This window comes from Corvus cornix, chromosome 3 (genome assembly GCF_000738735.6).
Source record: "Corvus cornix cornix isolate S_Up_H32 chromosome 3, ASM73873v5, whole genome shotgun sequence".
Classification (NCBI taxonomy): Eukaryota; Metazoa; Chordata; class Aves; order Passeriformes; family Corvidae; genus Corvus; species Corvus cornix.
In genome coordinates this window covers 44,952,331-44,978,007 of record NC_047056.1, presented here as the reverse complement: position 1 = coordinate 44,978,007, position 25,677 = coordinate 44,952,331, and the positions used below count along the sequence as shown (strand labels likewise).

The 25,677-nt window shown below is 39.8% G+C and overlaps 1 protein-coding gene and 1 long non-coding RNA gene across 3 annotated transcripts in view; one reads left to right on the top strand and one right to left on the bottom strand.

The window, feature by feature from the left end:
* Window positions 1-1,229: 1,229 nt before the first annotated feature.
* Window positions 1,230-5,744, bottom strand: LOC109143511. The gene is made up of 3 exons (XR_002043733.3): window positions 5,383-5,744; window positions 3,793-3,961; window positions 1,230-1,471 (listed from the first exon to the last, which is right to left on the bottom strand). It is a non-coding gene; the product is annotated as an uncharacterized LOC109143511 (long non-coding RNA).
* Window positions 5,745-5,805: 61 nt separating this feature from the next.
* HEATR1 (HEAT repeat containing 1) overlaps window positions 5,806-25,677 on the top strand; it is a 36,482-nt gene continuing 16,610 nt past the window's right edge. The window contains exons 1-24 of one of the 2 annotated variants that reach the window (XM_010391516.4): window positions 5,806-5,866; window positions 6,080-6,258; window positions 7,944-8,160; window positions 9,074-9,215; window positions 9,740-9,841; window positions 10,743-10,883; window positions 11,454-11,665; window positions 12,821-12,954; window positions 13,684-13,792; window positions 14,143-14,253; window positions 14,603-14,720; window positions 15,954-16,061; window positions 16,495-16,590; window positions 17,605-17,693; window positions 17,993-18,204; window positions 18,478-18,599; window positions 19,186-19,383; window positions 20,648-20,831; window positions 21,092-21,240; window positions 21,909-22,101; window positions 22,671-22,843; window positions 23,179-23,346; window positions 24,201-24,443; window positions 25,162-25,293. In XM_010391516.4, coding sequence (XP_010389818.2) covers window positions 6,117-6,258; window positions 7,944-8,160; window positions 9,074-9,215; window positions 9,740-9,841; window positions 10,743-10,883; window positions 11,454-11,665; window positions 12,821-12,954; window positions 13,684-13,792; window positions 14,143-14,253; window positions 14,603-14,720; window positions 15,954-16,061; window positions 16,495-16,590; window positions 17,605-17,693; window positions 17,993-18,204; window positions 18,478-18,599; window positions 19,186-19,383; window positions 20,648-20,831; window positions 21,092-21,240; window positions 21,909-22,101; window positions 22,671-22,843; window positions 23,179-23,346; window positions 24,201-24,443; window positions 25,162-25,293 — 3,495 coding nt within the window. In that variant the 5' untranslated portion in view covers window positions 5,806-5,866; window positions 6,080-6,116. Of the gene's footprint in view, window positions 5,867-6,079; window positions 6,259-7,943; window positions 8,161-9,073; window positions 9,216-9,739; window positions 9,842-10,742; window positions 10,884-11,453; window positions 11,666-12,820; window positions 12,955-13,683; window positions 13,793-14,142; window positions 14,254-14,602; window positions 14,721-15,953; window positions 16,062-16,494; window positions 16,591-17,604; window positions 17,694-17,992; window positions 18,205-18,444; window positions 18,600-19,185; window positions 19,384-20,647; window positions 20,832-21,091; window positions 21,241-21,908; window positions 22,102-22,670; window positions 22,844-23,178; window positions 23,347-24,200; window positions 24,444-25,161; window positions 25,294-25,677 lie in introns of both variants that reach the window. The other variant, XM_019281255.3, reaches the window with a different exon arrangement.

The following is a 25,677-nucleotide window of genomic DNA, read 5'->3' as shown; positions in this document are numbered from 1 at the left end:
TTGCCTACCTTTTTCAAGACAATGCTCTCTCTGCATGTGTCTAGCTGAAGCTAGTTGGCTTATTTTGGGTTTATTTCTCCTTATGTAGAATATATATTTAAAAGCTTCCTTTACAGCAATTTTGATTCAAAAGCCTTTAGTCTCTTACCATATCAGAAAGCCTTTAATACAGTGAAATCCCCAAAACAGCTTTCCACCACCACATCTAGAGGGTTTCTATTCATTATTAGATCTGGAATGCAGCTAAACATGAGGATTTATGGCTGGGGGAAGCTACAAAAGATTTTCAAGGACATCCAGGAAAACATGACGCTGCCTGCCAGAGTGGTCAGTTAGTTAATGATGTTCTGGATGCACTGCCTAGCAGGGAAGCTTCTTCCAGACCTTCAGTTCAATTCAAGTATTTTTCTCCCTTCAGACCTAATCCAGCAGTGAGAAGTGCAATTCTCTGTAATTTCAACCACCACTGAGTGGTGATGGTGTAGAAAAAACTCAGCACAACCCAGCAATGTGTCCTCACAGCCCAGACAGCCAACCATGTCCTGGGCTGCATCCAAAGCAGCATGGCCAGCAGGGCAAAGAAGGGGATTCTACCTCTCAACTCTGCACTTGTGAGACCCCCACCAGGAGTGCAGCATCCAGCTCTGGTGTTCCCAACATAAGAAGGACGTGGAACTGTTGGAGCAAGTCCAGAGGAGACCACAAAGCTGATAACAGGACAGGAGCACCTCTCCTATGAACACAGGCTGTTCAGCCTGGAGAAGGTTGTGTGAAGACCTAACAGCAACCTTCCGGTATCTGAAGGAGTATACAGGGAATCCGGAGAGGGACTCTTTGTCAAGAACTGTAGTGATAGAACACAGGGAATGGCTTCAAACTGAAAGAAAGTAGGTTTATATTGGATGTTAGGAAGAAATTCTTTAATGTGAGGGTGGTAAGGCACTGGAACAGGTTCCCCAGAGAAGTGGTGGATGTCTCAACCTTGACAGTGTTCAAGGTGAGGGTGGATGGGGCTCTGAGTAACCTGGTCTAGTGAAAGGTGTCCCTGCCCATGGTGGGGAGGTTGGAACTAAATGATCTATAAGGTCCCTTCCAACTCAAACCATTCTGTGATTCTATGAATTATGCTTGATTGTGCCTGCCTCCAGTTACATCAGCTGTGCACTCATACAGCTTCACTGACCTCATCAGAATTACTCCTGAGTTTCACTGATGCAAGCATAAAAAGATCAAGCCCTTATGGGAGAAAGAGCAGACAGGAAAAACAAATCTTACCTCCCTCATTTTAGATAGGTGCATTACTATACGACAAAACAGCTCCCATCTCCTTGCTTCTAGCAAAAGCTTAGCCAAGGAAATAGGAGCCTCAAGGCCTTATCAATGTGTACCCTGCAGAAAGGTACTGCCTCATCATTTCACAATGCCCACTGGTGAACGGTGACAGCTGCAGCGTCACAGGGTACAGAAAGAACTGAAAAGAGAAAAATAGATTAATGCAGCCTAAAGAACACAATAAAGCACTGTTCTTCCTGATAACTACAGTAACTCTATAAATTCAGAGACCACAGGTGCATTCTTATAAATTATAATCTTCTAATAGGGAGCAGATATGTACATGAATTAAGAACAAAGGACATGGATTGGCTCAGAGTAGCAGATTAAACTGCACAGCCTCCCAAACTATAAAACTTCAGCATGCCTCCTAAAACCAACAGCAAAACACAATATATATTCCTTGACAATGAGATTACTTTGGGTGAACAAGATGTTTAAGCCACTGCTCTGAAACACAGATTGATTTACAGTTTAGTTAGCAGCCACATACCCACATTAAACACATGGATCTGTTAACACCTACTTTTGCTTAAAACATTAAAGAACATCATATACTCCAAGAAAGTGACAATCTCCTTTGCATATCCTAGAAAGGTTTTACTATTACTTCATCATGCTGCAATCACATTATATTTTAGATGCCAGGCACTGTCACATTTCCAATTAGAAATGGCATGGGGAAATGTCAGGGAACACACCAAGATTATTAGCAAGTGATGGGGAAGCACAGGGAAGGTGGCTTTCTTCTGTCTCCTTCAGAACTGTTTATCATGGTGGTTCACTAGATTACAGAAGGTAGTGCAAGAAGGAAAAAAGAAGCACCATACTAGTAAATAAAATAATAACAATTTGAGAATGCTTAAGAGGATTTAATACAAACACTGTAACATGGTATGTAAACAGTAAATTGCATAGGTAGTACTCAGTTCCTTCACATTCATTCTGATGTATTACAATCAAATGCTACTGAACACTCCCTTTTTTTTTTCTACCAGAAAGGGATTCCCTTTTCCTCTCTAAATGAAATTCCTCCCCATCTCTTGCTTACAAATGAAACCAAACCAGAAAGATGCATTCCAGGAACACAACACACAGGAGTTTGATCAGAAAGAACAAGATCTGGTCTCCATAAAACCTCTGAAATGCACACAGTATCATGAGGGTTTCTCAGCACCACTTCATTCTACAAATCTTTTCCTGCTGTATTACATCACTTACCAAGGCAGATGAAGCTCTGCTCAATGCACAGCTGGTGAGGTGAGTTGGAAGAAAAGGAAAATAAACACTAGACCTCTAGCTATATAAAGATATCCATTGTATTTGCTCCAGCAGTACCACAAACTCACCCAAATACAAAGAACATTAAAAGTTTAATGTGTGTTGCCTTTCTCAACCAAACCATTTCAAACACACCAATGCTTACAAGTGAATAACCTACAGAAAATGCTTGAAACAGATCACCTTTTTCCCAATTAAAAGTTAGCACATGACAATTTATATTCTAAGACTCTATGAATTTTAACAGACAATATATTCGTTCAAGTGCAGTTTCATAGTAGCCATCAGCAGAGGTGATCTCAGCTGCAGTGTGGCTATGAGAATTTCACCTACACAGACCACCTGTGTGATGAGAAAATAAAGGGACTCCTTGAAACAGCTTTGGATTTCAGTTCCAAAGAGCACCTCTTTGGAGTCCAACATGGACCAAATCTCCACGAGGCTCATGTTCAACACTGGATAATTACAAAGCCAGCTAAGCATATTTCCTAATAGACTTTCTGAGCTTATACTTTTCCACAAAATATTTCTTTATAATCAAATCAAGAAAAAATATTTTTCCCTCTGCATAAGGTGTCTCTTCCACCAATTAACTTCCAAAGGGATCCAGCTTTACTTTGGAACCAAACAAGGATGGAATAGAAAGCACAAAGGTATAAAACCTTTGTTTTGCAGCTCTCCATGGGAAAGAATAGAGTGGGATAGGAGTACTGGAAAACCTGAACACATTTCAGCATTTACAGCTTCCAGTTTATCTTTCTGGCTAGAGCATTTAAATAATGAACCACCCTGCTAAAAAAAAGCAAGCAAACAAACAAACAAGACTGGTTTTCTTGTTTTAGAACCAACTTTCTGCCCCTTGCATATTTTCTAGATATTTTAATGTTTGGTATTTTTAGGCATGGAAACATGCATATTTCTGCAGGTTTTAAATTATGCTAGCAGTAAGGTCACATGAAAGTTTCATGGAAGAAAAGAATGCACAGAAGTCACAGGGAACGTGAAAAAGTGCGATAAAACTGGCCTTTTGGTTTGCACCACCTCCAGCCAGCTCCTTTGCTAGATGATCAGTATCTCAAGTGTTAGAACAATCAGAAAAATAGTATCAATCCCTGTTAAATCAGTTATATCCTCCAAACACTTTAACACTGTTATAACTGCAGTGGTAGCAACTCTTACCAGCTCAGCAACTGCTGATATTACATCCAGATCGTACCATGTCAGAGGGAACGTGACACAGAGTTAACACACACACTCTAACAAGTCATATTGGTAAATATCATCAGGCACAGCGTCGGACATCCAGCTGCATTTCTTCCCTCTGCTCCCACTCCTACAATGGTTTAACCTAACACAAGCAAAATAAATCAGAGAGAAATAACAAAATATTGAAATCAGTGGACACTCCCAATGGATAAAATTAAGCATTTAAATAATTATCTGCAGTACCAAACTTCTATCAGCATTTTGTATTTGTACTGCATTTTAAATGATTGCCAAATACAGCAGCCTTACAAACAAATCTGTTACTTGTGTCATAGCTATGAAGCTATGCATATATTGCATATATTGTTGAGAACAACAATATATGGAAATAGTTTTACAGAACTGGTGCTGGAATTGTTATCTTTGGTATCATTTTGTCCATCTGCTGACATCAGTTGGAATACGTTTTATTTCTGATTTTTTGCCAGGCTTCTCCTGGTTTGTCACAAGCCATGTTCCCTTTCTGGTTTTGTGCACCCTCTTCCAGGTGCAGAACCCTACCACGTTGAATGCAAACTGATGGGAGATACCATGGGTTTTAACATTAGAAATTTCTTTTTAATCTGAGGGTGAGCAAATCTTGGATGAGAGGCTCAGTGAAGCCATGGAATTTCCACCCTTGGAGATATTCCAAACACAACCAAGCAAAACTATGAGCAAACTGCTCTAAGCTGGCCCTGCTCTGGGGCTGGATCAGATGGCTTTTAGAGGACTCTTCCAGTCTAGATCATTCTGTGGTTCTGCAGCTGGGATCTAGCCCACACACATTACTGCAGCTTTCAATACCTTCTGCTCATGGGAATCCTGCACTTTCCCTAACATCACTCACTCCAGATATGGAAAAAACCCAAGGTGGAACAACTCTAGTTGTTCCATCTCTTCTCTGAAGAGATGTTTTGTGGATCCCCACTCCCAGCCTGGGCTGTTGCCTTGCTGAGCTCAGCACAAAGCCTGCAGCAGCCCCGCCACAGACACCTCACTGAGGTTTGTCCATCTCTCCACTGCTGCTGCCTTCACACTGTGGCTGGTGCCTGGACTGGTTGCTGCCTCAGTGCAGGCAGGCTGCCCCACACCTGCATGATGCCCCCACAGGGACACTGCCCTCCAAGGCATCTGCCTGGATGGATGAAACAATCCACAATGGCCACAACAGCTGCTTCCCTCACGGAGACCAGCTACATGCCAGCATGGCCATTCCTGGACGTGGCACATACTTAGCTGAATCATAGAATCATTTGGGCTGGAAAAGACCTCTAAGATCATTGTGTCCAACCACTAACCCAGCACTGCCAAGTCCACCCCTAAACCATGTCCCTAAATGACACATATCTAAAAGTACATGTCTTCTAACTACCTCCAGGGATGGTGACTCCTTTACTTCCCTAGGCCTGACCATCCTTACAGTGAAACAATTTTTCTTAATATCCTATCTAAACTGGCACAACTTGAGGCCATTTCCTTTTGTCCTGTCCCTTGTTGCCCGGAGGAAGGACCAACTCCCACCTGGCTACAATCTCCTTCCAGGCAGTTGTAAAGAGTGAGAAGGTCCCCCTGAGCCTCCTTTTCCCCAGGCTAAACACCTCCAGCTCTCTCAGCTGCTCCTCACAGGACTTGTGCTCCAGACCCTTCACCAGCTTTGTTGCCCTTCTCTAGATTCACTCCAGCATCTCAGTGTCTTCCTTGTACTTAAGGGCACAGAAGCGGACACAGGACCTGGAGATCCCTTCCCTGGTCCTTCTGGCCACACCATTCTGCCACAGGCCAGGGTGCCCTGGCTCCCGGACACGCCGCTGGCGCTCTACCCCAGCACCTCCAGCTCCTTTCCCGCTCTCCGGGGCGGAGTGAGGGCAGGGCCGGGGCCGCGGCCGGGGCCGGGCCCGGCTCCCGCCGGCGGGGCGGGAACTTCCCGAGCCTCCGGAGCAGCCGCTTCCGGGGTGAGCGGCGCGCGCAGCCCACGTGGGGCCCGGCGGGCAGCGGCGGGAGCCAGGTCGGTGGCGGGGACCGGGACCGGGACCGGGACCGGGACCGGGACAGGCGTCACCGCCGGGCGCTGTCCCCCCTCCTCCCCGGCTGGGCCCGGCTGGGCTCGGCCTGGCCGCACGTGCGCGCCCCGCAGCGCGGCCGGGAAGGGGCCGGGAGAGGCGGCTGCTCTGCGTGCGGCTGCTTCATCCGCGGGCCTGCTGTGCTTTTCTGTCCCCAGTTTTCTCCGGAGGCTCCTTTCCCCGAAGCGCGAAGCCATGACGTCCCTGGCGGAGCAGCTGAAGCGGCTGGCGCTTCCCCAGAACGATCCCAGCCTCCTGGACCGCAGCGAGGTGGCATCGCTGCTGTTCAACTGCAAGGAAGCCGCGACTATTGACAGGGACACTTTTTTTGCCATCGGTGAGTTTGGCTGCTTAGATGCCACTGGTTTTAAAAACAATCTCTGCAAAAAAAAAATCTGGAGCAAGATAAATAGGAAAGGCAAACCCGTATTCAAAAAAGGCCAAAAGAATAATTCAAAAAGCTGCAGGCTAGTCAGCATCACTCCAGTCCTTGAGAAAACCATGGAGCAGTCGCTCTAGGAGCACTTTTCTGGGCACGTAAGGATAAGGTGATGGAGAAGAGCCAGGGATCCCCAAGATGCTCAAGGACTAGAGAATTTGCCGAATAAGAGAATGTTCGTGGGAGGAATGTCTCTGGTTTCATTCAGTCTGGAGAAGAGAAGGCTTTGGATGGGTCTCATAGGAGCTTGCCACTGCCTTTGAGGAGCTTCCCAGGAGATGCACCAGGCTGTCCACAGGAATGTATGGCTGGAGGACAGGAGTTCAAACTGGATAGAAGGAAAGGATTTTTCAGGGTGAGGACAGTCAAGCAGTTAACAAGATTGTCCAGGGAGATTGTGCCTGGAAAAAAAAAACCCTGGCAGGATAATGCCCTGAGCAACCTGGTCCAATTTTGGGGACCCTTTTAACCCTGCTTTGAGCAGAGCCTGGGACTGGAAATCTCCCAAGGTCCCTTCTGACCTGAATTCTGTGTTTCATGAAAACATGCTGATGCCCTGCTCTTGGGTAACATTATGGTCACAAATAACGTGCAGTGGCAGTAGCCTTTCAAGTTGAAGTGTTGGCACACTTCAAATTCTTCATGCTTTATCCCCTTCCATTTTTGTATAAAATTTTATCCAGGAATGTGATACTCTTGAATAAGAAAGCTGTTTTGTTATTGATAGGCAGATTGATATCATGTACTGATTTTAAGTAACGGGACTGTAGATATATATTTGATGCAACACAGAGCATATTTTTAGTTTCTTAAATAGTTCCTCTAGAACTGTGTGGCTGAGTTTGAGGATGGAGTTTCTATGGTCCCTGATCCAATATTGGACCTCTGATCCAATGTTTGATCACTCCACTGTTAGAAAAAGTAGAACCTATACATTGGCTTTGAATTTCCTACGTTCCAGCTTGCAACTGTTGTCCTCCCATTCTTCCACTGTGCATCTGTGAGAAGAGTCTGGCTCCATCTTCTTGGTAACCCACACTATATCCTGCTAAGTAGTTGCAGACAGCAGGAAGATTTCCTTTTGACTCTCTCTTCTCCACGCTGAACAAACCCAGTTACTTCTTTTCCTTGTATGTTGTTTTCCAGTCCCCAGACCATCTCAGCATTCCTCTGCTGAACTCACATCCATATGGAAATGTTTTTCTTCCACTGATGATCTCAAAATTGCACACACTGCTCCAGCTGCAGCTCACAAATGGAAAGGGCAGTTCCCCCCTCCTCAGCCTGCTGGCTGTGCTCTCAGGGACAGCACAACCCAGGATGCTTCTGGCCTTCAGTGCTGCGAGAGCACTCTGCTGATAGTTGCTAATGTTGTTTTTCTTTGTTGGTTAAGAAATACTTCAAGTATATTAAGTTTTGGTCTTAGGTGTCTTTACTGTTTGTTTTGGTTTGCTTAGTGAGGATGACATATACCAGTATAGCAAAAAAGTTGGATATTCCAGTGAGGAGGTTGGAAGGTAGGACTGGGGAACCAAACTGTTGGGTTTTAAGCATCCCTCCCATTTTTATTTTTTTCCCCACAGGATGCACTGGCTTAGAAGAGCTGATGGGGATTGATCCTTCATTTGAAGAGTTCCAGTCCAGTTTGTTTAGTTCCACATCCAAAGGCCTTGAACGCAGTGTTCAGACTAAAGCAGTAAATCAGCAGCTGAATAAGAATATTTCATTGTTCCTCATTCATCTGTCCCCTTACTTTATGCTTAAGCCAGCCCAGAAGTGCCTTGAATGGCTGATTCACAGGTAATCCACTGAATATCCTACCTGTCAATAGATAAGGCTAGAAATGCAAGATTTATTTTTCTCCAATGACAAAAACTTCAAATAATTTTACTTTAGCTGTCTGAAAATACAGGTCAAAATGTTAATAATGTGCATTTGGGCTTAGTATTTATGGGGCCAGGTGCTCTTCTTTGCCAATTAGATTTTTGTATTTTGGTGAATTTCTGTGAAAATTTTAACCTGTCATGGTACTCTGTATAAAAGCAATTACTTCCTTGCCTAGCTTTCACCAAAGTTGCCCAGCCCTAGGCATCTTACAGAAGACATAGAGAGGCAGTTAGGGTATTGTGCTTTTAGAAGTGGACTTCGTAAAATAGCAAGTTTTCAATATTAACTGTGAACCATAAGCCCTAACTATTCTTATTTCAAGATTTTGTTAGAAGGTGTGAAGAAAAAAGCAGCCAAGTATTTTGTGATGTTGTATTTATTTATATAAATTAACCTATCCAAATCCAAAAAGTGTAGTACTTACCATGAAAGAATGGGTGATTTTCTTGATACAGCCTTTGAATCACAATTTTTTAAACATCTGTTATACTGAGATTCATACTAGATTATTGTAACATCTGGTTTAATATTGAAATCTATGCAGAAGAAATTAAGGTAGATTTTAGTCATACAGGGACCTAAAATGGTTGACAGTGAGGGAAAAGAAGGACTTAGCACTGTTCCTTTCTTCTAGCACGTACAAGCTGGTGGCCACCTTGAGTTTCTGGACTGTAGGTGGACCATATTTCTGAGTCAGTATGACAACCATGTCAGGTCTTGCTTAAAAGCAAGTAAACAAGGTATTTGGAGAAGAATGTGGATGGGTTTTTTTTCCTTTTTGACTTCCAGATACTTTTTAACTCCATATGTATGTTCTTTTCCTTAGATTTCACATTCATCTCTACAATCAAGACAGTTTGATTGGTTGTGTTCTGCCATATCATGAGACTAATCTATTTGTGAGAGTTATTCAACTTTTAGATATAAAAAGCCCAACTCATAAGTGGCATTGGATGGATCCAATAAGGGTAAAGTATTTAACAGATGCAAAATGGGAGGAGCTTGAGGGATTTTATTTAATAATATCTTGACTCTTACTCTGCTTATGAATATGGTCCACCAACTTATGTGGTTAGTTGTGGAACTGTACTGAAAGATCTAACTACAGGAATGGAGCCTGGATGCCCACGTGTTGTTTCTGTTATCTTTCTTTAGAGATGAAGTTGATATTAAAAAGCTTTGACTTTTTACTCTCTGTTTTGTCTAAGTTAAAGCATGCTTTTAAGGTGTAAGTATTTGCTACTGCTGGGAAGATACATCAATTACTAAGATGTATGTTTATTTGCATGTAGATTAAATGTGATTCTCTTCATCATCTGTCTTAATTTAGACGCAAAACATTGTAGAGCCATGTGTGGATATCCAGTACTTATTTCAATTTAAATGGTGTTAACTGATCAGTAGGATTAATCTAGAGATAATAGTAATTTTTACTTTCTGTGCTTTGCTTTACTCTGAGTGTTCTAATTTTACTTTTTTTCACTGTGTAAAGAAACCTGGAGTCCCACTGGCAAGGGGTACTGTCATTACACACTGCTACAAAGACCTGGATTTCATGGATTTCATCTGCAGGCTGGTGGCAAAATCTGTGAAGGTTGTTCATTTGTTCTAGAATGTTGTTCTTTGTCACTTTGTCTTCCCCATGTTTGTATAGTAGTGTGCTATTTCTTAGTATTTTGAACTACATATCAAAGAGTAAAATGACTCATTTATCAGTAAACAATATGAAGATTTCTTTTATTATAATTTGTGAAGATGACCGTCTGTCAGAACTTCGTATAAGGAAACAGCTGAGTACCAATCAGCCATGACAAAAGAATTTGGCAATACTCTATTATGTACTGTGTTGCCTCAGAGTACTTAATTGTCTTAATTTCTTTCATAAACTCATGGTATTAGTTTGTAACTGTGCTCTGAATTTCCATGTCTCTCCTGCGGGTTCTCATGGGTTTTTTAAATATACGTCTTCAAATATAATTGAGAACTTAAAATTGAGAATGTTAGAAGGTGGGCAAATTTATTTGGTTTTTTTCAGCTGATGTCAAATAGAGGGCTAGTTCTATAGTCTCAGAAGGGTAAGATGTATGACAGTTCCAGTTATTTAGAGAACTGGGATGCATCTGCTGTCAAACTAAGCAAAGCACACACAATAACAGAATTTATTCATAGGTGTAGAAGGAGGTGTTAAACATACCAGTTTGCTTCTTGGCTGTCCAGCTCTGAGTCTTGAGCAGTACACCAAGATCACGAGGGATTTTGGCTGCTTTATTCTGATTAACTACGCTGACACCCATTTCCATATGCTGTATCTGTGAGGAGGAGCAGTAACCTCTGGTGAGGGTTACTGCTGCAAGAGGTGATGACTTAAGTTGTGCCAGCAGGAGCTGGTGGAGCTTACAGGCTGGAATTCTAAGATTCTGATGATTGGAGGGAAGCCATATATGCATTTCCACTTGCCCTGACGTCTGAACAACTGATACTTTTCTGTGATCCAGGTCTTTTCAGAGTGTCCCAGCAATTCAGCTCAACTGAGAGTTCTCCTTGTATTTTATGCTTCCACCATTGTGTCAGCTCTTGGAGCTGCAGAGAAGATAACAGACACTATGGTCTCTCTGCTGCTCCCTTACATCCAAAAGGTAGGTGAAGCTCTGTTTCCTTCCTGTGTGATGAAGTGTACAGTGTTCTGCAGGCATGCATCTGCAGGTATCTGAGAGAGACATCCTGTATGATACATATTGCACCACTCAGCCTGATTTGAAACCTCAGGCAGGTGAGGGTCCATGGGAAATAATGTTTCTTCACACCTCGGATGAGCACTTTAAGAACTGTTTTCTACTCTGCATGAGGAATGGAGCTGTGAGAAATGAGTACACAGTTTGAAGAATGTCTTTGCTGTGCAATTTATCATGCTAAATCATGAGGAAATGGAGTCAGGGTAGACAGGCTGCTTTAATGTCCTCTCTCCTCCAGGACTGTTGGCTTTGTTAACAAACAGAGCAGTAGTTAATAAATGTGTCTTCTTTATCTGAGCACCCTGCATGACAGCTTTTTCTTCTTCGAAGTGGAATTTATAAATACCTTGAACATTAACACATGGAAAAGAACGTAGTGTGATTCTGTGGATGTCAGAATAAAAATTGTTTTTATGTTAATGTACTCTTTCGTGTTATTCTGTGTTAAAAATTCACCTTTATCTCCTTTTCTAGGGCTTGAAATCCTCTGTACAGGATTACAGAGCTGCAACATATATGATAATCTGTCAGATGACAGTAAAAGTGACAGTGGAGACTTCCTTGGTGCATTCCTTGATGGTCCAGATAAGCAAGACATTATTTAAAGTGCCCTCATTAATCAGGGATGGGCTGGCTTGCTTGAACCTACTTCTACAAACTCAGAAAGGAGATAAGCTTGGGAAAAAGTAAGTCTACATGAATCAAATTTTCCCGCTTTGTAAAATTCCAAACTGCACTTGGATAATTTGAAATTTTTATATCCTCATCATTAATGGGATACTTCCCTGTCAGAAGTTTTGGTAGTTGACATTTCAAAGGGCTCCGAAGTTCCTTTGGCTTACTTTGAAAATTTACTTTGAAAATTTGTATGCTCACTATAGCAAAGGAGTCTCAGTGGTGCGAGTTGGTCATCTCTTGGTCCTTCTCCTGCTACTTCTCTTAGTAAGGTCATTGATGTCAATATGCAAAACTGAACCCTGTCAAGTAAGAGGTTTTCTGGAAAGTGCAAAAAAGTTCTGCCCCTTTAGTGGAAGGGCTTTGAGTTTGTGTAGTTTATTGCCTGAAGCATAAGTGCTTCTATACCACCACTTCTTTGGTCTCACTTCAGGTGAGGTGTTCTCCTGGAGGAACATGTGGTAGGTGCATTCCCATCTGTCTGCCCTGCCCTGGAACAGTTGGCTTGTGCTGTTAACATGCATTTGAACATAGTCCCACATGCTACATGGAATTTGCTTGCTGGCAGAGAGCCAATATTCCAATAGGAAAAATCTTATGAGGGATATATAGAGTGATTACCTTCCAGATACTTGAACACTGTCATAGGTTAAAAAGCACAGGTGTGAGGACCTAAGGAGAGGCATGCTTGATGCATGTAGCATCCAGCCAGGTGGGTGTAAAAGGAGACAAGATGAAGCTTTGTGTTAGCAGAAAGGGAAATGGCTTCTACTCAGAGGATCTGTCATTGCACAATTACTTCCCATCCCTTTTGCCACCACCGGGGGCTGGATACGCTCCTTGCAGTGTGAGGATATCTCTTCCTGCAATTCATAGAAGTATTTTTTCTTGTACTACCAACTTTGCAAAAAGCTTAGGTAAGTTCACTGTGCCATTGCAGCAGCTGTGTTCAACATGACTGGCAGTACTCTCTTTTCTTCTTGGATATTAAAAAACCTCTGGCATTAAGGAAGTGGAGCCCCTTGAATCATTGCAGTGTTTGCTTACAGTGGGGCTGTTACCTGATGCTGAAAATTGAATCCTCGTGAAGTCTGCGTGGTTTTGAAAGTGTTTGTAACCCGGATGAGTATACATACTTTTCTTTTTTCCCCCTTTCCATTGTGCAGGCCATTTAATTATCTGTGCAAAACTCCAGAACTAGTAACACTTTTGCAAGGCCTGTCAGCAGGTTATGATGTCTCTCCTCTTCTCCGCTACCTGTTGCCTCACCTTGTTCACACCATTGTGAAAAGTGATACTGGTAAGTTAACACAGGTTCTTTTTAAAACTTGGGCTAGCCTTAAGGACAGATATCTGTGGTAAATGTCACAGCTGTGTAATTGCTTCTTCCATTGAAACTGCACCAATACATGTGAGGACCTGATTGAGCTTTTGTGTGTTTGCTTTTTGTTTTTCCAGTTGTTTTTTTTGTTTTTTTTCTCTTTTCTGACTCTTAGAGGTTTATTGTAGTGCTGTGAAATCATTCTTGGGTAGATTGCATGTACTCCATATGTGGTTTAATTAGGGGACAACTGTGCTTACCCAGTGAATCAAATGTGCCTGGGAACAGTTTGGGGCAGCGAGGCTGACTGGCATGCAGTTGCAGCCTGTGTCTGCACTTGTGAGTCTGTTTGCACTGTGGCCTTGTTGCTGAATCGCGTCTGGGAAAGCTCTTTTGTTAAAAAGGTCCAGATTCACACCAAGGAATGCTGTAGGGAAGTTGCTGGCACAGCTTTTAGCAGCAGGTCTGGAACATTCCAAAGCGTGCTTGAATTTATTGGCAGCAGTCCAGGCTTTGGCATTTTAACGACATTGGTATAAAGCATTGCTAATGGATCACAGAGAGTTAGTGCTCGTAATCAAGGAGCACTGTGGTCTTCCAGCTGTGTGCTTGGTTCACCAGAGGATGATGCCTGTACAAGCTGTTTGCTTTAATCAGTATGCAGGGGCTGTTCTCTAACTATTGTTCCTCTTTCATGATTGTCCTTAGAGGAGCAAGAAGAATCCGGGGAGACAGAAAATGACATTTACATCAAGCATCTTCAAGTTATTCTTGAGAGTATACCACTGGAAAAGGATTTAGATTGCCTGTTGGCTTCGTGAGTTGATTCAGTTCTTTTTCTTACACAGTGCTGCAGTCACTTCTGGTTTAATAATAAATCATTCCTGACAATGGCATTAGGATTATATGAGCATGTTTTTCTGAGTTCATAAGTTAAATCCGCTTGTGGATTTTGAAATTTAAACATTCAGTAACCCAGAAGAGCTATTCTTTTAGCATTTGTGGGAGTAATTGTGGGACAGAGTGAAACTTCAGGCCAGGAGCAAATCTGTACTTGCAGTAAATAATGTATATTAATTCCAACCTGTTAAGCACTGTGCTTTATAATAGTAATGAGAACAGTACCATGCAAAACATAGTGGCTTTTCCTTCTGTTTGTAATTTTAGCAAGTTCCTTGAAGAGTTTATCTCCCATGGTACAGAGATTGAATCCAATCCCACCAAAATGGCTGCACTCAATCAAAAGATCCTTCCTCTTATCAGACTTCTTGAGAGAAAGTAAGTTCCATTTCTCTATGACAGACCCACAGTCTGTAGAGTTTTGTTTTACTGATCTGTCCTTACATATTTTGTTATCACTGTAATACATGGACACAGACCTACTGGCTTTGTACAGCTCTTTACTTTGTAGCATGACCTCTGCTAGTTATGTATCCTAGTGGTCTGCATCTCGTTCATCTGTGTTAAGACAAAATGGTTGATTGCTTAAAATTGAGCCACTTAAAATATCTGGTTCAGATGAATGCATGTGCATTCAGTTTCCTTGGTTTTCCCTGCATTTCTCTTGTAAATACACATTTTTCTATAAGCCTCTGCAGAAAATATTGATGGTTTTGTCTTTTGGCAGGTATCCTAAAGCCTTAGACTCTGTGTTGGAGAAGCACCTGGAAGATTGCACAGATGAGGCTGACCAAAATCTTTTTCATCAATTTATTTCACTTTCATTAAGCTGTGGCAAGTACGAGGTAGGTAGGATTGTGGTCCCAGCTCTTACATGGTTATACTGTCAGAAGGCTGATTTTTGACAGAGTTCTGCTCTCTATTCCTTCTTATAAATAAAATGTCTACCATTCTCACAAAAAAAGAAAAAAAAACCCAAATAAAAAAAAAATAACCCAACTTGATTAAATATTTTGGGGAGGAGCTTGGTCAAAACTGTGGTAAAATAAAAGCTGTCAGATCTTCTAAGTTTTTGTTTATCATAAGGACTTGTGAGTGTGAGCTTTTTTCACTGGTTTAAATTTATACATTTTCACCAGCTCCAATTGCTGCCAATAGTTTTTTTTTCCTTAGAAACATGGCCACTGCATATACCATAGTGGTCAATAGTGACAACACAGTGGTGCCCAGCAAGGCCTCATCTTACTTAAGGATGCTGTCAGTGTCAGAAGTGTCTGTTTTGGGAAAGCTGACAAACAACTTTATCACTGTTGTGAGAAGATGGCTTGGTCCTTTTTCTTGAACTGATTTTATGAATGTTTACAGTCGGTAACATGGAAGAATAGAGTGACCACAGAGTTCTTCCTGTGCCATTATCTGAAGAGCAATTGAAACTCAGCCTAACACAGAATAACCATTACTGCAACAGATCTGGCCAAGGAATTTATTATAAGAGATGGTTAGTATTATGGCTGTTGTTTGCAATGATTGAAAGACTGAAAGCACTTAGGAAAATATGACAAACTACATAAAGAAGCGCTTCCTGTATTTTTGTACTGATTTAACAAAGGTGCAGATTCTGTGTCTGAGTAACAAGTGGATTAACAGAAAAACAAAGCATGCAGAACAAAGGCATATGATTTTCTTCCAGCTTTTAAGGTTCCTGAGATAAGTGCACGCAATTGGACTAGCAGGGATGCCTTTTTAACAGTTTCTATCTGTGCTCTGTCACACTGACATTGTCACTAGAGCTTTCTCAGAATCCTTAGATAAGTGTAATGCTTTTCTAGGACATAATGGTGTCCGTGGCTTACTGTACTTTTCAAGCTATCTTCCAAAAACTGTCTGCATTAGTGAAGAAGACAAATTTAAAACAGTTATACAACATCATTGTACCGTAGTTTAACTTTCTAGGTCGAGATTATGCAGGTTTTCTTCTGGTACAAAAAACTGCTATAACAATGTCTCCCATTATCCTTGTGTGCATTTAAAGTATTTTTAACATGCAATGGGGGGTCACTGTGAAATCTGTATTTCAGTTTCTAGAAGACTCTGATACCTCTCTTCTGCTGAGTTTGAATCATCCTCAGCCCGCTGTGCGGGTCTTGGCTCTTCAGCATTTGAAAGATGTTATTGAAACTTCAAAGGTTTGTGTCTGAATCTCTCACTTACAAAACTGACTTAACGTAAAATGTCTTCAAAAAGCTGCTTTACCAGACTTACCAGTTGAAGATGAGTGGTATGTGAAACTGTGCTTTTGTCATCCTTACTGCTTTTCATGGTGTTTTCAGTAGGCTTCTGTCACCATTTTCCCATGTTCTGGAGTCTGAATAGAGTTCTTGTTTATTAAGCTGCTTGCATGCTAAGATAAAATCCAAGCTAATGAATATTTCTAGTTTTCTTTCTTTTGAAAGAAAGTTGAAAAGTTGTTGAAAGTTAGTCTGCCTGTGAGGTTGCATTTAGATGATATTACCACTTCTCTTCCACTAGAATTCAGATACTTCATTAAAAGCCTGTTAGCTGTTCTACCTACAAATGATTTTTTTTTCCCTTTGACTCTGTTTTCCTTTATTTTTTCAGGAAGGCTTTGATCAGGCTTTCATAGAAGAAGCAATTTTTGGTCGGCTCAAGGATGACAACAGAGATGTTGTGATGTCTGCTCTCAGTTCTTTGGAGGTAGGTGTGTGTCTTTTGGCATGCGAGATTTTACCTGGTCTTGAATGTGTGACTGGAATGTATTCTGTGTACTTGTCCTTCTTGTCCTTGTGTCATTAGCATATGACTTTTATCCTTTAACAGGATAAAGCAGCACAAATTTAGGAGACTTGTGTTGTTTGCTATCTCACAATTACCCCCCAAATCTCTGCTACCTGATCCTTCCCAAAGTGTTGGCAATTAAACTGAATTTATCAGTTTTGCTTTTCTTTTTCTTTCAGTGGCTCCTGAAGCATACTTAAATCTTTGATTATTATTTGAGGTGTTCTTTCTGCTTATTCTGTACATTTTTCTATAAAAAGGCAAGCCACGCTATCTGTCTTTTGGATGGAAAGTGGTGCAGTCACAAGACGTTACTCTAGTGAGAGGTGCTCAGTTGAGTTTTTCCATGTGCGAGTCATTTGGTCAGTTGATAGTGGCAAAGTCCTGAGCTCCAGCTCAGGTTTACTGGATAGGACTCTGGTATGCATTGTACTGATTGTTTCCAGCTAGAGTAACTGTCTTTATGGCTTCTGCTAGTAGTAGTGGAGAATATTATTAGCAGTAGTGGAATTGGTCTTGTGTGTTCATTCATTCTCAATCGCTATTAAATAGGAATAGAAGCACGTGAGTGCTCCTTTAAACTTTAGTATCTTTTGTTAATGTGCCTTCTATTATTGGGATCCAGATGGAATGTTAAGTAAAAGCAATTCTTATTTAATTATAAAGTGGTTTGCATATCGTTTATCAATTTTACCGAACATTTCCACAATCAGTGAATTCTCCATACTTTAGCATACCAACAGGGCATACTGGGCAGCCTATTACTTCTTTCTGCCTGATAATATTTTCATTACATGAACATCAGTAGGAATGCAGTTAGTGATGTTTGATCTCTGCTTTCACTTGGTATAGCAGATGCATTTTCCATTATGATGTGGTAAATTGTTTTGTATATTATTGTACTTTCATTCATTTTTCTTGATTATGGTTCAGTCTTTCAGGAAACAAGTCAATCCAGAAGTAATAGTATCAAGTCTTTTGAACATTTTCCAGAAAGCTGATCTTTCAAAGGATGGAAAGTGGTATGTTTGTGATTTTTTTTCAGTCTACATTCTTTCTATATAAATTAATTCTTTTAAAAGTAACTATAAAGAATACTTAAAAAGCTATGTTTCTCTGCAAATGCTTTTTGTTACACTATTTTTATGCGGAGTTACAGGAGAGATGTTCAATTATTTGCATACCATTTCCCATTAATTCCTTATTTGTTCTTGGTCTTATTTAGATACAGAAAATCAGCATGGAGAATAGCGAACAGATCAAAGAAATGTTGCCGGCATGTTTGAATAATGTATTTTCAACATGATTTGTGCTCTTTTAGGTACAAGGTTTTGGAGCAAGCAGTAAAAATTTTAGTCAAAGAGGAGATTTTAAAAGAGAAGAAAGAACTGCTAGATGAAGCAGTAATGCAGTTGTTACCTTTTATGATAATCACTAATGCAAATTCAAAATCTTCAGATTGGAAAATGGCTGTTTGTCTGTCAGAGTCTGATCTCTGCTCCTTACACCCTTTACTGAAAGGCTGGCCAGAAGGTAAAGCATTTCTTGTAACTAATTTGATAAGAGAAAAATTGTGGCAAGTTAGGACCTCATCCTTATTGAACCTAAGCAAATTTAAGGAGACTGGCTGTCATTAACAGGCTGTCATGCTGTAACTGTGAATGCATTTCATAAAAATACTCTTTGAAAAGAGGTAGAAATTGTTTAGTGTGTTTCTGACTAAATATTATTGAGCCACCAGTGTGTTAATATGTGATTTTTTTTTTTACCTAGATTATCTGACTTTTCTTTTTTCCCTTGGAGTAGCTCTTGAAGAGGCAGTTAAATCTACCAAGTCTGCAGAGTTGGTTGGAGTGGCCAATGAGAAAATGATTCTTCTACTTTCTGGAAACTTGACTTCAGGGGACCCTTCCTTACTATTGCAAATGGTACATGTGCCATGGTACCCTGACCTTAAGAAGTTTTACTTTTCAGGTGGTGACTGTAATCGAACAAATGTGATATAGAAGAACTTTTCATGGCTGCTCTAGGCACTAGTATGCAATCATCAAGCTGCTAGGCAAACATATGTATATATGTGTGTGTGTGTGTGTATATTAATTTTTTTATATAGATATGTATGTAAGTATTTATATACAATTTTTGTACATATATATAAAATAGTAAACCACAATACCATCCAGATAAAACCAATTTCTTCCTTAACATAAGGAAAAGAAGTGAAGTTATTACCTTTTTAGACAAATGATTAGTGTATCTAAATTCAAGGAATTTTTAGTTTCCTGAAAAAAAATTCTCTAGGGAATAAGCAAGTATATCTGTGGGTTGTTCATAGAAACTGATGGTTGTGCATTGCCAGGTTTCAAAGAGTACCTTTACAGCAGACAGTAACTTGTTACCTATGATAGAAGGTAAACATTATTACACCATTTTTCATTTACATGTTCAGTTTAAAGTCATAATGAAGTGCCACCGTTGTACTGATTTTTGTTGTCCTCCACTCCTTTTTCTAAGGTTGATGACCTGATACTCGTTGCTGAAACAGAATCTGACAGTGTGAGACAGAAAGTAACTACTCATATAATTGGTTCAGTGCTTGTTCAGTGCTGCTGCAATACACAGATGAAGGAAAATTATTTTCCAGTGGCTATCAGAGTCTTCCGCTTCTTGGATAAAAAAATTAAAAATCTCAGAACTTGTGAACCTGCAGAGGTAAGATGTAAACAGTGTGGAGAGGACATTTTCTTGGTATTGGAAAACAATACAAAGAAGTATTTTTGAATTTTATTTTTTAATTTCTTTATTGAAGGCCAGGTTCAGAAGCTTTGAGAAGGAGTGAAAAATCTCACTTTCATTTCTTCTCAGAGCAAAAACACACACTTGGCAATAGTGCCATTAAGAATTACTCTAATGTTTTACCACTCCTGTGAGTCTACATTAACAAATTAAGAACTCCAGAGCTTTAGGCTAGCATCCCACCAACTGATTCATTGTTTTGGTGCTGTGGGCTTGGCACAAGGTTTGTTGTGTTTCCGCCAGTTGCCCTGTGGTGTCATATGATGTCATTGTTAGCCTTAGGAATATTGGGGGGTTTAGTCCTTGAGTCAAGGTTTGCTGGTTCATTCAGTAGGGGAAAGAAGGAAATACTAAGATATGTTCTAGAGGAGGGCCATGAAAATGGTCTGAGAGCTGAAACTGTGAATTGCAACCTCAGGCACGTCCTTACAGCAATATTAAAAGGGTTGTTCCTGATTTTGCTGGGTTTTGATTTATTGTCCAGCTCCATGAGTAGATGTACTGGCACTTGTTGTGGGGTAACATGGAGACACAAGGAAGAGCCATCACAGGGCTAGGAACAATGTTCAGAAAGAGCACTTTTGTATCTTTCTCTGCTACCTTTTTTTCTTAATTTTATGTGTGTTTCCATTGGAATTTTCTTGACTTATTTTGTTGAGAAACAGTGCTAGTTTTTTTCTGTGTGCAAGAAACCCACGTGAGCAGGGCTGTGTTTCTGTGTGTATATCCCCTTACACACACACACACACACACACATAGTGACACATGGTAATTATTTATTCTGATCTGAGGTTAATCCATTAATGATTTTCTGTATATGCAATATATATATATCTGAAAGATATGGATTATTTTTCTGGAACAGAGCTAGATTAAAGTGTTAAGCTGAATGTTGAAAAATGCTGCAATTCCCAATCTCTTTGAAGAGGTAGTTTAGAGAGATTGATATTTTACTCTTCTGTTACCTCATTCATGTACACTGTAATTATGGTAGAAAGAGATGGCATAGGTTTTAAAACTGCAGATGCAAGTTTCAATGTAAAATCAGAAATGTAATTCATTCCATAAGGATACCTCTTTGGAGGTTGGAAATTAAATGTTGCTGAATTTTAGTGCTAAATTTCTGTTTTCTGTTGCAGAAATTGTGACAGAATACATTAAAATCAAATTTCATTCACAGGAAACACCCCTGAATTGGTCTGTTGAAACAGTAGAGGAAACTTTGGTGCCTAAGGACTTGTTAAGTGCATATATAGAAAAGCTCAATAGTGATGAGACTGCTCAGGCGGAGGAGTCAGCTATGGTCCTGTTCTTATTGAAAGACTTCATTAATGGCCTAAAACCTCCCCTGTCCTTTTCAAAAGGTAGGTGTTAAGATTTTGCCTGTCCCTTACATCAGTGAAGAAGGAAAGTTAATTTTTTTTTTCCTTCAGAAGTTGTTGGAATCAAGGAAATGTTACTTCCCTAACCTTCTCCTTTGTTATTGACATCTGTAAAGATTACTTACTTGTGAACATGAAATCAACCAAATGTCTTCTTTTAACTAGAGATGTCTGTTTTCTCCTGGTTTCTGAGGGTGTTCCTGTGGACCCACTGTGTCTTAACTGTAACCTGTATTTTTTAGAGGAATCGTGGTGGAATCCTGAATCTCTGAATCAAGATAGCCAAGACTACCTGCACCTCCTTTTGGGGCTGTTTGACCTGCTTGTCAGTGGAGCTAGTGAGGGAAGCAATGCTCTTCAGTACAGAGCATTGATGAATCTCTTATTCAAGGTATTATTTTTGCATTTGTTACTCTGAATTATGAGCTATCAACTATTACACAGTTACATTAATTTTGAGGAAAACTGAGAAAAATATTCAACAGGTCATGCAATACTGCTTGTGGCATTCAAGTACTGTGAGGAGCTGGAAGTGTAAGCTTCAGCTGGGTTACTTAACCCTAATTAAATGTAATAACGGAAAACTAAAGCTACAAAAATCCCCCCCAAAACACAAATGTACCAGTTGAGGCAAAGGTGAAAACATAACGCTGATTTGCAGGACAAGATCGAGAGCCTAAATTTTGAACCAAAAGTTTTGGTTCTGTCTGGTAGCAAGACAAAGGGTTGCTTTGTAAAATTTGTTAGTGTTTAAATACAGAAACTGAAAGGAAAACTTCTAGGAGAAATTTTGTGTTTCCTTATTACGTCATCTCATGGTTTTTCATATGCATATTTAAGTTACGTCTGGACTTGCACGTACATGCAACATTTACTCAATGACTTTTTCTTCCCTAAAGACAATGTTTCTCTGTTTTTCTGAGACAAAGTTCTCTTTCAAGTGTACTCCTTTGAAGTGGGTGGGGTGGTTTATCAGATGTTTTCAGTAGTAGTTTGCCAAATAAATAAAACAAGTGCTTCTCTCTTTTTTCTGGTTTTTTTCATTGTGTTAAATTTAAGGTACATCTAAAAGATTCAGAGGTTCTCTTCAAATTCCTTTCCATTTTATGGACTTACAGTTACAACCTTTCAAATCATCTGAACTATGAAGTCAGTGCAATGCTACAGACTCAGGCTCTGTATATTGGCTATGCACTGCTTGAATCACAAACAAATCAGAAAAAAAAACAACTCCTATCACCATCATCTCCAGGTAAAGTAAAACAATATCTATCTGTCTTTCTATCTGTCTGTATGTCTGTCTATCTATCTCTCATCTTAGAATTCAATCACAGTACTTTATATTTTTGTGCAATTTTACTATATTTTATACCATGAAAGGTATCTGTAGTTATTTATGTTTGGCTGCACTGGGCCGAGACAGCTCTCTCACTGATTCACTGCTGCAGTTATCAGTCCAAGCTTGAAGTAAGTGAAGCCACTTTTTTTTTTTAATTTTGAAAGTGTTAAAGGAGCACAGTGCTGTGCTGAAGAAGTTTTTGTTACAGGACGTTACTGTCTGGGCAGTGTCAGGGTGTGACTGGCAGTAGCAATAAATGAGCTCTGAGCTTAGACATGAATATAAGGACTGTGATGAAGTTCAGAGTCATGGATCTGTGAGACTCATGTTGGTTTTGTGTACCCTAGAGGTTTACAGTGAAAAGAGAAGACTTCTTAATTCCAAAGTAATGTTGATGCCTCTTCAGGGACAGCTACAGCAAAATTTTCACCACTCATTTTACTCTGTTCTTTTCCTCCTTCCTTCCTTCATTCTTTTTGCAGTGATGATATCTTTGCTAATTAACTTGGGTAGTCCTGTGAGTGAAGTTCGAAGGGCTGCTCTCAACTGCCTCCATTCCTTGAGAGGAATAAAGGAGTCTCTATTTCATCCTGTCCTTCAGCATTTGGAGCAAAAGACAGAAGAGATTATATCTGACCCTACATATGTAGCACAGGTATTTTTCTTATTAAGGTGTACATTAATGCAAGTTTTGTCTGCTGCTGTGAGCTTCTAACTTACAGAAAAGAAATCAAGTTAAGCAGGAAAGTTAATTGTCTTTATATTCTATAGCAGACTGATGTATAATTATTTTAGGAACTATAAAAACATTCAAGTGATTTATTACATGCAGAGGGCTAAGAACCAAAGGGGCATTAACGGTGGTTTATCTCCAGATGAAGAGCTCTGCTTATATCTAGATTGCATTGTTATGAAAGCATCAAATAAATGTTGTTTTAAGGCATTTTTATTGCAGGAAAAAACTTAATTTTCACTTTGTTAATGAACTAGATTATGGAAACTCTATTTGAGGAGCTTGAGACACAACCAAAACAGAAATCCCAGAAGAAAAAATTGTTGGAAGCTTTGGAAAACATACTTGATTGTGTACAGAACCCTGTTTTCCCATCATATATTGCAAGAAACTTAATGAAAATTCTTCATGAAATCCATGGTGAAGTAAGTGCTGCCTTTTGAGTTGTTTTATGGGTTCTGCACTTGAGTGAAATGCTGAAATCAAATTTCATTTAGTAATAATGCTGTTAAGTAACTCCATAATGTATTAGATTATTAGGTATTAAGTTGACACCTCCAGTAATAAGCAGTAAAACTGCAAAGTACAATTTAATGAAACACAAAACATTTGCATGCTCCTTCCAGGAGTGTAATGGCTGCAGAATTTTGCATTGGAATTTTTAAGGAAACTCCCTTTATATTACTAAAAAAGATCTGTTTCAGAAGAGATTGTTACAGAAGAAAAATATTACCTTGATGAGGTGTCAGTGAACATAAGAGTTCTGTAAAGAATTGCAAGGTATTAAGTAGTACTGTGAATTTCTTTTGTATATATTAACCTACTCTCATCTAGCATATTCAGAATTCTCCAAGTGCTGGAAAATATATGGCTTCAAAGGTCAAAAAATGAATTAAATTAGAATTTTTATGCTCTGTTCAGTTGTATGTGTCTTGAAAAGGTTGTGAACTGCATAGAGGGGGTAAGTGGTTTTGCCTCACATTTGAGTTTTGTGGAAAACAGCAGTCATAAATTGGTGGGAAAATTACCTTGTTTCTGTACTTTGAAAATATGAAATACTGCTCTGCAAAGGAGAATAGCTGAGGAGCAGATGAGCAAGTACTTGGGGTAATCTCACATTATGTCTTGTATTTTTCCAGTTGAACAGCTGTTGCCTAAAATACTGTATGCAGTGTGTTATGAGAGAGGGGATGCTGCAGTAAAATGAAGCTGTGCTACTGGAAAGGTCTTAAATTGAGAATGGATAAAAACTTCTGTTACACATTTTCTCTGTTTGCAGATGGTTCTCTCTCACCTCTTGCCTGCACTAGACCGTTTGCTAGAGAAGGTCTTTAACAAACCCGAAGCAATGTTGAAAGACGAAGTTATTCTCCTGCATCTAATCCTTGGAAAGTTTAATGAATATTCAGCAGCGCTCCTGTGCAAGAATCAGCAGAGTCTGGATTTGTTTATCAAAAGTCTGCATGCTGCCAAGCAAATATATGAAGAAATTCCACCATTTCAGATCACAGCACTTGGGCAGGTATGGCTTTATGAAAGACTTTTCATTTATTTTTATCCTTAAAGCAGCTAGCAGTGTTTAGGATTGGATTTACAAGGGCTCTTTCTATGTGAAGGAGTCCATAGCTTTCAACCTTTCTTTTAGTACAAGTTTTCAGTGTCTCCATAGTGTCTTTGAAACATCTAAACAGCCTGCAAAACTTGAACTCTTAAAGCTATCATGAGGAGGAATTGCTGCTTGCTCTAATTTTTGCATTTTGACAAGCACAGAATAGAAATACTGTATTTACACACAGATGAATTCCTGTATCATTACAGATACTACTGTTCTACAGGTTTTAGGTTTTTGTCAGTCAGGCAAGAGCTTTACCTAATGTTTTTCTTCTGAGGAAAAATTGTCAACAAAATACAGTAGGTGAGAAATAGTTTCATTTGAAGGAGGCTACAAATTCAGGCCTGTATTAGCCAGATGTGGCATATATTTCCCAAAGGCTGGCAGCGGCAAGTCTGTTCCACACACCAGTCGTGTGAAAAATTTCAGGAATCAGTTTGTCTGTTGGATATTTCACATGTATGTGATTTACATCTCTTAAGATTCCTGGATATATACAAATACATAGTTGATGTGCAAATTGATGGGGTGTGCCATACAGAATCCAGTGTGTATTAATCCCACACTTCGTGATTTTGTTACCTTCTTAAAGTAAACCTCTCTGCATCCTTTTTTTCCCCTTTTGTAGATTACTAAGCCATTCTTTGCAGCTGTGTCGGATGGGATGGTGCAACAGAAGCTGCTAAATGTATTGTTTGACTTACTCTTAGACTGTAAGAACCCGCTTTGTGCCCAGACAATCAGCAGTGTGTTCAAAGGGGTAAGTGGCAACCTCCAGAGCACAGAAATACGTTCAAATCTACTGCAGTGTGATTTTGTGTCACCTACATTCAGTAATACTCATTGTTTGTATCATTTATAGCAGGAAAGGAATGGGAAGCTTTTTGTCAAATAATAGAATAGCATTAATGGCACCAAAAGTTTGTTAAATGACTGCTTTTAGAAGGTGTTTTTTTAAAGCCACCTATCTGTCATTTACAACACTAAGTGAATGAATTCACCAGAAGTCACTTCTTTCTGCTGCACTGATTTTCATTTTCTGGGATATGAAAGGACTATGTGGATTATATACCCATATGTGCAGGAAAGGGACGTGTTTTTAAAAAAAGGCAGGGCACAGGTATATGATGTGACAAATTGTTCA